This window comes from Erpetoichthys calabaricus, chromosome 7 (genome assembly GCF_900747795.2).
Source record: "Erpetoichthys calabaricus chromosome 7, fErpCal1.3, whole genome shotgun sequence".
NCBI lineage: Eukaryota > Metazoa > Chordata > Cladistia > Polypteriformes > Polypteridae > Erpetoichthys > Erpetoichthys calabaricus.
This window is the reverse complement of record NC_041400.2, coordinates 18,351,712-18,364,829: the sequence shown is the minus strand read 5'-3', so window position 1 is coordinate 18,364,829 and position 13,118 is coordinate 18,351,712. Positions and strand designations below refer to the sequence as shown.

General features: G+C 36.2%; 1 protein-coding gene across 1 annotated transcript in view; it reads right to left on the bottom strand.

The window, feature by feature from the left end:
• Positions 1-13,118, bottom strand: part of klhl2 (kelch-like family member 2) — a 104,612-nt gene that overhangs the window by 15,976 nt on the left and 75,518 nt on the right. Inside the window, exons 8-10 of the mRNA XM_028805002.2 lie at positions 7,993-8,142; positions 5,162-5,279; positions 2,833-3,030 (exon numbers count right to left, since the gene is read on the bottom strand). Coding sequence (XP_028660835.1) covers positions 2,833-3,030; positions 5,162-5,279; positions 7,993-8,142 — 466 coding nt within the window. The remainder of the gene's footprint in view (positions 1-2,832; positions 3,031-5,161; positions 5,280-7,992; positions 8,143-13,118) is intronic.

Here is a 13,118-nt window from a genome sequence, read left to right as displayed (position 1 = left end):
CAAAGCATTTCCACTATCACATTTGTCTGCTTCGTTCCCAAATCCTTGTCCCCCTTTTCCAGCCAATTAAGCCCCTGCCTTGGCTATTCTCAAGATTCCAAATTCAAAGTGGCTGTGGTTAAGACAGTGTCAGTCGGTCCTGGAGCCACTTACAGGGTAATCCATGCAATGGCTTCCAGGGACAGGACAGGATTTTGACTGCAATGAAGTAGACCTCTTATAGCCCCCTTTAGTGTCCACTGGTGCTCAATTTTAAAGAAGCCTGTTCTCCCCAACACACAACATGGACCCTTAATGATCTGGAAATTGTTAATTAAATGATGCAACTGCTACTGCCACTTTTAAACACCTTCTCCCTAAAGTTACCATTTTCAAAACCAGAGGTGGGTAGTAACGAGTTACATTTACTCCGCTACATTTACTTGAGTAACTTTTTAAAAAAATTGTACTTCTAAGAGTAGTTTTACTGCACCATACTTTTTACTTTTAGTTGAGTACATTTGTGAAGAAGAAACGCTACTCTTACTCCACTACATTGGGCAACACTCGACTCGTTACTTTTTTCTATTTATACATTAAACTATATTTTTGCAAGAGAGAAGTTGCCAGTGGATCTACTGCATGACTGCTTCACCAGTCAGACGTAGCCATGCAGTCACATGACCACACACAAACTTCCTGTGTCTTGCAACCTGTGAGAGACTTTTTAGTCATGCGGGGCTCCTGTTCACTGTTAAATGGTCACAGCTTCACTGCAAGAACCAGATCGTCACTCCCAAGCCTGCCTTTCATGTCTTTTAACCTCATGTCTTTTCTCCTTTTCTTTGATTCCCCCTTCTTTTTTGTGCTGACCCGTATATATATACACTCCCGTCTCCGTGGGCCTTAATCACACGCCACAGGAAGCCAATAAATCAATTGAGAATGATCGGACCTGCACGTGTAGGTGTGACTCGCTCCAAGTACCTCATTAACTCCCCACGGTCGTGCAATTGCGCCCACGGAGAATGACACAGCTTTACGGATTTGAAACTGGCCTTTTTTTATTTTTGAAACCGCGGACCCGCTACACCACAAAGTGCATATGCAGTATTATACTGTCAGTGTACAGGGTATCTCGTCACTGTAAGTAGTTTGCACTGTTCAAACATACATGTTACCTACTGTAGGTATTGGCTTCAAAAGATTTTTTGTGAAAAACTGAGATTTGGAACTTTGTGTTATTTGTGCATCTTTATTTTGTAAAGATGTGATTTATTTGTACTCTTTTTTTATTTTATTATTTGGAAATAGCAGAATTTGCACATTATTTTATATTTTTGTCTGTCTTATTACAACATTTCTAAAAAATAAATCATTTATTATGTTCAAACAGTTACTCAGTACTTGAGTAGTCTTTTCACCAAGTACTTTTTTACTCTTACTTGAGTAAGTTTTTGGTGGACTACTTTTTACTTCTACTTGAGTAATATTATTCTGAAGTAACGCTACTCTTACTTGAGTACAATTTTTGGCTACTCTACCCACCTCTGTTCAAAACACATTGGAATTGCCACACTTTATTACTCTTTTGATTTCAAGTCCTGGAAAGATTCTACCTCCATTTTGTGGCCATTTGTTTCATTTTAAATTCCAGCGTAAATACAGTGTTTAGATTTTCTGTGCTTTGTATATTGCAGAGAAAAAAAAAAGAAAACCATATACAGTGCCTATAAAAGTATTCATCCCCTTGGACGTTTTCACAAGATCCAAAAAGAAGTCTTTCTTAAGGTCTTGTTATACAAGAGTAAATGAGTAATAATTGTACTAGCAGTAGTAGATGCAGTAACTAAAGTGTCACCTAAATTATTAATTGGAAATCCATGATGAGTATTTTTCAGCATCATGGAAGCTTAAAAATTCAATGGGGTAGAATTCTGTGACCCCAACAAGAACACTTTGCATCCCTCCATCAGCAATCTGTTAAATTCAGTTTAAAGGTCACTAGGCCTATCACAGAAGAAGTGATTATTATAATTATATTTACCGTGTGCAGTTTTTTATTATGATTTGTTAATCACATAATTCCTACTATAGACATAAAATTCAAGAACAAAGTGAGACAAACATGATGCTTCAGTACAGTCCAAGGGCTTCCTAATGACTGAGTACACCAACATTACTCAGTGCAACTTAACTTCAGCGGAATACAAAGTGGATAACAAAGCAACATAACGAAAGACAGCAAACTAAAATAATGCAGTACAATATATACTGTATTATTATTGAACATTTATTCCCTTGAGAATAACTTTCAAACTGCAATGTATTGTGTGTGTGTCTTGCTTCCAAAAGATTGATTTATTAAGGTAACATTTTTATCTATAGGTTGGTCCAGATCTAACTATGCAACTTGTAATGCAATGCAATGCAATAATTGCATAATTATCTGACCTGGACCAGCCTGTAGATTGACTTCCATATCCCAGTGCATGGTTTAAATTCTTAAATAACTGGAGACAACTTCCTCAGGAACACACAGTGAGTCAGGGATGGGACTGCACTTGTTAGTTACAGTTCAACACCTTAACCTCTAGGCCCAGCATCCAATAGCCTAGATCAGGAGAATTTAGGGAAAAAGAGTTTCAACATATTTAAAGTCTTACAAGGAGGAATAAACTGTCTGAAGAATAATGGAAGTGTTAATGCAGTTTTCATTTTGTAATATATGTTTAGGTTTCATGTTTATGAAAATAATTGCTTTATTCAAGCTATGGGTCTGGCATAGGTTTTCAAATTGATAACCATTCATAAAAGACTGTGATCATCTTTTCATTACTGTAATTCACACACCTGTGCTGCCATCAAAACCTCCAACAGCATAGAGAAGACCGTTTAATACTGCTGCTCCCAAAGTGCTTCTTCTGTCCTGCATACTGGCCACACATAACCACTGGTCTTTGACAGGATCATAACAGTCTACTGTGCGTACTCTTAACGAGCCATTAAATCCTCCAACTGCATAGACAAGACCACTCATATACACAACACCTGTTAAAAATAATAAGAGCATTCAGATGATGCACTGGAATAAAAGATATGGTTACAAAAACAAAGTCAAATACATATGTGCTTGCACTTCTGTATGTTGAACCACTGTAACACAGTATCATACTACAGATAATATTCAATAAACACAAAGCAAAGTGAAATGTTGAGAAAGATCACTAGGACATTTTGTATTTATTCCAATTTTACCACAATAACCACAATAAAAGTCTCTACTTGATTTTATTCTTTTAAGCCAGAGATTCTGTTACATCTATATTAGTGCTCAGATATTATGTGTATCACTTCTGTGATTAGACTCTTTTGTCCTTTTAGTTTACAGTATATTGTTATGTCAAGACACTCATTATGTGCGGTGTCTCATTACTTCTCCCCGATTTATGTTATCTTGTTTTCTAAATTGAATGCATTTGCTGTTCAGAATTTCATTCCAATAAGCTTTTTAAAGTGTCTTGTAGTGACTCTTGCTCTGAAAAGGCACAATGTGAAATAAATATAGATCAATTAAAAAGTGCCAAAAGTGAAAATAAAACCACTATCTAAGAGGATGAGCAGAATCAAGTAAAGCTGTTGCTCTTCCATAATCAGCTATACTACTGCATCACAATGAACAGCATATTTTTTATTCTAAATTAAAAAGCAAGTTTCAAAGTGTGCTTTTCTTAACTTTTTATTTGTATTCTAAATGTATTAAAACATTTTGAAAACTACATATTATAGTTGATCCTAGCATCTAGTACCTAATACAGGTTCAGAGTAAGGCATAGACAGACAGACAGACAGACAGACAGACAGACAGACAGACAGACAGACAGACAGACAGACAGACAGACAGATAGATAGATAGGAAAGGCACTATATGATAGATAGATAGATAGATAGATAGATAGATAGATAGATAGATAGATAGATAGATAGATAGATAGATAGAACGTACTATATAACAGACAGATAAATAATAAATAAATCTTGTCCAACCCTCAGACATCTCCACACTTACAGGAATACTCCACCCCAAAACAGCATTTCCTATATGTTACTTACTACAGGTATTTTATAAGGATGACCGAGAAGACAAGAAAGAAGATTAAATGTTTAATAGAATAAGCATCTACAGTGACCAACACTGTACAACAGCATGAAAAGAAATCTAATGCTACTTGTGTCGAAATATCCATTATTCCGACATATACTCATAATGTGCTAAACGCACACATTTTTTGTTAAAATATTGTAAAATAAGCATTTCTGGAAAAAAAGTGCAGGGCATAAATATGAAATACATTAACATGGAACTGAGCTTTTGAACTGATGACTCATGACCAACTTGCTTGCTTGAGGGAGTGGCAGTCTGAGCCTGAGCTAGAATGATGGGAATGGGTGGATCTTGACCAATGAATGAGGAGGAATGGACGGATCTTGACCAATGAATGCGGCAGTGAGTCAGATCTTCAATTCAAAAACCTCAATCACATGTGAATGAGTTTCCTGTTTATGCCCTTCACTGATTTTTCCAGCAAGAAATTCATCCATTTTGCAAGCTAACATTGTTTGCCGTAGTACAGCAGTGAACACGAGAGAAGTATATTCTGTCAAAAACCTTTATTTTTTGTCCCTGGTCTCCATGAAAACATGAGGTTAAATTTTTTTCTTGGGCACAACTACAAAACACATGGGAGTAAGTAAAATATATAAAAAATATATATACCTCTTGGGTGGAGTACTCTTTTAAACTATTGGTAGTTTTATTTTTTGTATATAAATTTATTTTTAGCATATAAATTCTGCCAAAACACAATGAAAATTAAGATCAATAGATCCTTACTGTAAATTCCTGATAGAATTCTGCTCTTATCGGTATTTTAACATACTGTATTGAATGACAGTTATGAATTCCTGTTCTTGTGCTCCACCTATTGTAGGGTTTTCTCAGTTAATAAAATCCCCAATCACTATAACATCCTCCTCTAAGTTTGGTATTATTAAAAACGTGTACATTATATTAGGAATGCTGCCTGTGTTAGGGATCCATAACAAACTCCAAGTACATTGCCTGCATTGTATCTTGTCACATCAATGTAAGAAATGCAGTTATTATATTATCTATTTGTACCTGCTCTGCATCTTCTGGAGGGCAACTCTGCCACTTGGTACCATTTCTCTTCCTTGAAATCGTAGCACTCAACACTTCGGATAGCTTTGGGAGCCTGTCCTCCAACTACTACCATTACCTACAAAACAAGAAAAAAATGCTTTAAAAATGTGTATATTAAGAATACTGTCTGTGTTCGGGTTCCATAACACACTTCAAGTGTCTAAATTTGCAAACCATTCTGTAAACATGTTTTTGTCTTGTCATTTTGGGCTATTGAGAGTAGATTGATGGGCAAAACTGGCAAATGTATCCATTTACAATTAAATCTACAACCTGCAAAGTGTGCAGAAAGTGAAATGGTTAGAATACTTTCTGAAATCACTGTACAATGGAGTGACTACATTTGCAGTCGGCAGAGAAATAAACTTTTTCAAAAAACACCATCAAATTAAATGAAAGCAATAAAGCATAATTATGTATTAACTAATGAAATATATTATGCTTATTATACTGAATTAAGCATTTAGAAAAAGTTGGTAGTGATTGATGAAGATTAAAAGAATGGCAGCAGGACAAACATATTTATGTTACAAATTAAAATTTATCCATCAAAGAGATCCCTGTTCTTCCATTCATCTAGCCATCTTAAATTCCTGTCTTATCCATTCCAAGGTTGCCTTCAGCCAAATCAGAAGCAACAGATGCAAATCAGGAACTAATCTTGCATGATTAACATGCATCACAGGAAAATTAATGGAAGGAATTATTAAGGACAAGATTGAGCAACACCTGGCAAGGACAGGAGTTATTCTGAACAGTCAGCATGGGTTCAGAAGAGGGAGGTCGTGTTTTTCTAACATGTTGGAATTCTATGAGGAGGCAACAAAAGGATACGATCACAATAGACCACATGATATTATTTATCTGGACTTTCAGAAAGCATTTGATAAGGTGCCACATGAGAGGTTGAGCATCAAATTAAAAGAAGTGGGAGTTCAGGGTGATGTTTTTAGATGGGCACAGAATTGGCTCAGGCACATAAAGCAGAGGGTGATGGTGCGAGGAACCTCATCAGAACTGGCCGATGTTAAGAATGGTGTTCCACAGGGGTCAGTGCTAGGACCGCTTCTATTTTTAATATATATAAATGATTTAGACAGGAATATAAGTAACAAGCTGGTTAAGTTTGCAGATGATACCAAGATAGGTGGATTAGCAGATAATTTGGAATCCGTTATATCATCACAGAAGGACTTGGATAGCATACAGGATTGGGCAGATGAAATTTAATGTCAGTAAATGTAAAATATTACACATAGGAAGTAAAAATGTTAGGTTTGAATACGCAATGGGCGGTCTGAAAATCGAGAGTACACCTTATGAGAAGGATTTAGGAGTTATAGTGGACTCTAAGCTATCGACTTCCCGACAGTGTTCAGAAGCCATTAAGAAGGCTAACAGAATGTCAGGTTATATAGCGCCCTGATGTGTGGAGTACAAGTCACAAGAGGTTCTGCTCAACCTTTATAACACACTGGTGAGGCCTCATCTTGACTACTGGGTGCAGTTTTGGTCTCCAGGCTACAAAAAGGACATAGCAGCGCTAGAAAAGGTCCAGAGCAGAGCGACTAGGCAGAGTCCAGAACTACAGGGGTTGAAATTATGAGGAAAGATTAAAAGAGCTGAGCCTTTACAGTTTAAGCAAAAGAAGATTAAGAGGTGACATGATTTAAGTGTTTAAAATTATGAAGGGAATTAGTACAGTGGATCGAGACTGTTATTTTAAAATGTGTTCATCAAGAACACGTGGACACAGTTGGAAACTTGTTAAGGGTAAATTTCGCACAAACATTAGGAAGATTTTCTTTACACAAAGAACGATAGACACTTGGAATAAGCTACCAAGTAGTGTGGTTGGCAGTAAGACGTTGGGGACTTTCAAAACTTGACTTGATGTTTTTTTGGAAGAAATAAGTGGATAGGACTGGCGAGCTTTGTTGGGCTGAGTGGCCTGTTCTCGTCTACAGTGTTCTAAAGACATCATTCTACTGCAAGACGCATTCAGTCACAACAGGCCACTTTAGAGCTACAAATTACCATCATGTGCTAGTACTCGGAACTGGATTGGAAACTATAGTAAGTGGTGAAAACATACATAGATGGGAAAAGAAAATTCAATTTACACAAAGGCAGTGACTCAGGAATCATAGCCTACCTAGTCCGTAGAGGAGACAGTGTTAACCCTAGCATGCTGCTCTTCTTATTTAGCAGCATTTTAGTCTGATAATATTAAGCACAAATCCATCCAAAAAAGGAAATGTAGTCCACACACCACAACTAGGTCATCTTAGTTAGATTAGACTTCCAGCTTCATTCTGGCATTAGGATGCAACCAGGTTCCAGGAGGACACCAACATGGCCAGAATGACGGTACTTAAACTGCAACAAAGTGCTCTGAAACAACAGACTACCTGCAGCAGTCTACAATTCTGGATAGCGTACCATTATGACACAGGTCATATGCATGCACAGACTGACAATTTAGAGTCAACAATTAACCTAATATGCACTTCTTTAAGAAATGGGAGTTTCTGGAGAAAAATTCACATGGCCATGGAGAGAGCATGTATAGTGCACAACGCAGCGATGAAGCAGCAGCACCAAATACTCCTACCACTGTGCTGCCCGAGGACATTTATTTTAGTTAAGCTTAAAAAAATTCCATTTTCATGTACCTGATGTAGGCAAAAGAAAACAAATTTGTAAAGATGATTTATGATGCTGACATTTCCTTAAAATTTCAATATTGCTTGGAGTGTTTAGAAAGCACACTTCTCCTACGCACTCACCTTTGGAAGACTGACAGGCGTCCTCATTCTGGTTCTAATAGTTTTCATCATAGCCCTCTGTTCAGCAGGAAGAAGGTGATATTTCATAGCTTCAATAAGATAATCTTTACATGCACTGCTGTTTTTAACAAGGGATTCTTCTTCTACTCGCTGTAAAGGATAAATGTAATTTGTAAAATGCAAAAAAATAAAAAATAAACTTGGAAGACATATGAGACAATGCAAGGGAGTACAGCACTTAGAGGTCTAACTGGAAGAGGGGGACAGGGTAACTGTGGGAGGTGCAGCAGGCAGATCTTCGTATAGCAAGATTCATAAAACCAACAACGAACAAATTATAAATTTAAGAGCCAAAAAGATAAAGGAATACATGCACTATTCCAATGATTCGTTTTTAATGGAAGGTAAAGGTACTACAATGCTGGAAATCCTTTTATGGGATTTTTTTATTCTTTGCTTTGTCAGCTTCAGCCTAGATTGTTAATTATCCAAGGTGAACAAATTTAGGCATAAGGCATGAAGATATTTTCTAGTATCTATAGGCATACTTATGTAGTTTTTATTTACGCCTCTAGCATTGTTTGGTTTAAACCCATCTACTACATTCATAAATCTTAAACATTACAATACATAACTCATGACAGCAGGTCTAAAACAACAATTTATTCTATAAAAAAGTGCGACATAATTGAAAAGAAAATCTATATTGCTTTTTTCGTTGTTCAAAGGGAACATTAAAAATAAATAAATAACTCAAATACTCTAGGACACCAGTGGAAATCAAGGAGAAGTGCATTTAAGATCGAAGCCAGTAGAAACCATATTTTGACTTTATTTTAATTTTTCTGTAGCCATTTCTTGTTAAGCTGTTGTTTTGGTGGTTTTTGAGGTCAAGGAATTCAGAACTTTATTTTCTTTTGATTCATTTTAATGAATGTTTCTTTTTAAAATGTTTCTCCCGTGATGTTATTTTTTTGTTGCTGGCATTAATGCCACCATAGTTGCCAGGCTTAATAATCAGAGTTTGTGTCACATAACGTCATTGCTGTGATAGGATTAAGCTGGCCGTCACATATTTCTGAATTGGTTTATTATATTATTTTGATCTCTTGGTTTTGACTCATTTTGTTTTCCTGACTTTGATTCTTACCTCTCTTGTATTGGTTACTGAACAGTACTTGATTTCTTGACTCCCGACCCTCTCGCTATATCCTTTATAACCCAGATTTCTGTGTCTATTTAGGGATCTCTTTAAAATACTTTTTTACTAACTGGTATTGACCTTAGCCTGCTTTTCTGACGTTGTTTCCTGAACCTTAACCTAAAACCATCTACGACTGTTTCTTCATGTGCAGTCATTACAATCTTGAGCATTGGAAACAGACTTCAGATGATAACAGAATTATAGATTTAAATATTACATACAATTTTCATGAACTTTTACAATAAAAAATTTTAAAATTGTGAGGCACAGATACTGTATAATCTAAAAGAAACATTTACTGAAGAAAAATGTATTTTACACAGCTCCTTTCAGAGTGAACATTGGCAATCACAACTGGAAACTAAGCAGAAAAAGAGACTTGCTCAGTGTGTCAAAGTTTACATTCACCTTGAAATTCATCCAATTTACTTTTCTGGCTTGTATACAGTGTTTTTTTCTGCAACTATTCAAATTAGTTTTTGCAGGAAACCCAAATTATATGAGTATGTACAGACATCAATTCTGATTGTGGATGGCATGTGCTCAATTATTAAAAACAAATATATTAAACAGCTGCAACTAAGAACTGTGAATGAAGACCCTTTCAAATATCACATATCACCTTATTGCTCCTTTCCGCCCGCCTAGAAAACTTGTAGTGTATTTTTAATACTGTATATGAATTGCACAAATGAAGGGCAATTTCTTTCTTTTACAATTTTATCATATTATGATTTTAACTAATTGTGTTATTTTTATTATGCTTTGTTATTATTACTATTTTAATAAAGTATTATTACTTTTATTACTGTTCTTATTCACATTTGACACACGTTAGGAATGCTGTTTCCTTCATCGAGATGACTGACTGTATGGCAGGTGTTTGCAGTGGAGGTCAATGCATGTATTTTGTAATACACAAGAAATTGGGGTGCTATTTGCATTATACTCCACCCCATATTCCACCATTTCCCGAAGATAGGTAAAATAAAAGAGGAAAAAAATTGAAGATAAGAACATAGACTAAATAGAAAAAAAATCCTTTCATTTGAGCACACAGATGGAGACCAGTCACAGTGAAATAGAATGTCGAAGGGGGGTATTGGGATTAATAAAGTATCTATCTATCTATCTATCTATCTATCTATCTATTTGAATACTTAATACTTGCATATACATATACACACACATGTATATATATATATATACACATACATACATACATACACACACATGTATATGTATGTACATATACATGTGTATACTGTATATATGTATATATGTGTATGTATGTACATATTTACATATACACATATATTGTATATATCTATATCTATCTATATATATATCTATATCTATATATCTATATCTATATATCTATATATATCTATATATATATCTATATATATATATATATATATATATATAAAATTCTTTTCGCGTTTGAAACGGAAATTACGTATGACCACAGAGGAACAGGAAAAACATTCTTAATAAACCTGATTCTTGCAGAGAGAGCGAATGGTGACATAGCTCTGGCTATAGCGTCATCGGGAATTCGCTTTTACAGTATTAGATGGAGGCCGTGCAGCACATTCGGCATTGCAATTACCATTAGACCTCACTCACGACGAAAATCCAATTTGCAACATACGCAAGGGCTCTGGAAAGACAAAAGTCTTGCAACATTCAAAGATAATAGTTTGGGATGAGTGCACCATGGCACATAAAAGAGCTTATGAAGCCTTGAACCGAACAATGCAAGATCTCAGAGATCCTACCAAAATAATGGGAGGTACTGTCTTTTTACTCGTAGGAGATTTTTGTCAAACATTACCAGTTATTCCATGAGGGACACCAGCAGATGAACTCAATGCATGTTTAAAATCCATGCTTCTCCCACAGTCAGTTATATGTCGTGTGTTCAAGGGTAGGTACTCCAAAAAATGTATACATTTATGCACGTAATGGGCAAACAAAAAATGTAGTATACCTGAAAGCACTGCAGTAGTACTCAATGTATCTTTACTTCTTAAATGTTAATGTTTTACTGTTTAATAATTTATACGCTTCTTATATGTTGTTCAAATTCTTTTATCAAAATACCAGTAACGGCGCAATACACTTGACTTGAGCATTCATAGTATTCATCCTCTTTATCTGTACGTTTATCATTCGTTTGCTCAGAGGTTGATGTAATTGCTGCTTCCTGAGCAGCTCTTCTTTACTCCACCCTAGCGGCCCGCTGCTTCTCTTTTATCTTTTCACGTTAAAACTGATTAAGTTAGTTTTTGTGTTGCAATTACTTAGTACGTTTTCTTTAACATTTCACTTAAGCTGGCACTTAAGTCTTCAATCTGCCTCAAGAATGATTAGCGAAGGTGGTAGGGAATGAGAACGGTGCCCATACACATGCACGCACGGCCACCCTGCTGCACGTTGCAGAGAGTTGATTCTACAATAAAATAAAATAAAAATAAAAAGAGTTATTAAAATCTTCACCCCGAAAGCGGATAGTAGACGTCACGTAGTATATGTGTACCAAATTTCAAGTCAATAGGTGAAACGGTTTGCGAGCTACAGGTGATTTAAAATCCTGGACAGAGAAACGAACAGCCACGGTAGCGTATTATAGAAGAAGATTTTACTGTTTAAAAATTTTTATTTATCTGCAACGTGCTTCTTATATATTACTTCATATTCTCATATGATAAAGATGTTAATAATGTTGTTTATATTGATTTCTATGTTATTGTAAATGCTCTTTATTTGTTGAAAAATAAAATTGGCAATTAACAAACTTATTTTATAAATACATTTTATTTTTTTCCCTTGCACTCAGTGAGCGAAGCCACTGGGTAATCAGCTAGTATATATTGTGATGGACAGCCAGCGGTTCAGTCCGGCCGAGACGTCCATAAAAGAAAATAATGGAAGAAAGCAGCTTTTTTGGGACACTGCCTCCCCCAGGTCGCTAGTTGGAAGCCCTCCCCGGACAGCAACGGTTCCCCGGATTCCCTCAAAGCATCCTGGGATGTGGAGTCCGCTTCCACAGCCCTGTTGGGTGCTATGGGTGCCGCCAGAGGGACCTCATAAAGAACCTGGGGACTATTACTCCTACAACAACCCGGAAGTACTTTGGAGTCACGGGGACGAAAGCCCACAGTACTTCCGGGCTACTTGAAAAGGATGATGTGGCATTTGACCCAGAGAAGGAACACTTCCAGGTCATGGACTATTTAAAGGACTTTGGGAATCTCATCAAAGAGAGCCGGAGTTGGGTGGTAGAGTGACGGAGCTGCTGGGAGGAGTGGAGGATTGTGATTATTATTGGAGAATTGTGGCGAATGTGGTGGCTTTGTGCACTGTATTAAAGAAAATTATTATTAAATTCTTCTTGGTGCTTTTATAAGTGTGTCTTGGACGTCTGTCTGGTGGGTTTCACGGGGCAACAGCACCTCTAGCGTCCACAATATATATATGGGCAAATTGAATTATAGTTGTAACATTAAAAACAGCAGAACTGCTTTAGAGGTACAGCATACTGCTGTCTCCCTGAAAACATCACAGTGTTTAGTTGATAAGCTGACAATGAATGCAGTGTTACTTTACATTATGTAAATTTACTGTATCTCAACCAAGCGATGTGGAGAGGCACAAAGACACTAAAAAAAATTAAAATCAACATTTGTTTTAAAAATCTTTTACTGATTGGACTTATTGGATAAAAATGTAATCAGGGATGGAAATAAAGCTTATTCTGGCTAAAACCCCTAGAGATAAGCTACTGGCTTGATTTATGTTAATTTGAGGTTTTTTATGACGTTTTCTCTCCCTCTCGGTCTGTCTCTCTTTTTCTCCAGTTTAGAACAGAGCAAATGTCAAAGTAGATTAGCGTACTCTACATCTGTCAGGAAACACA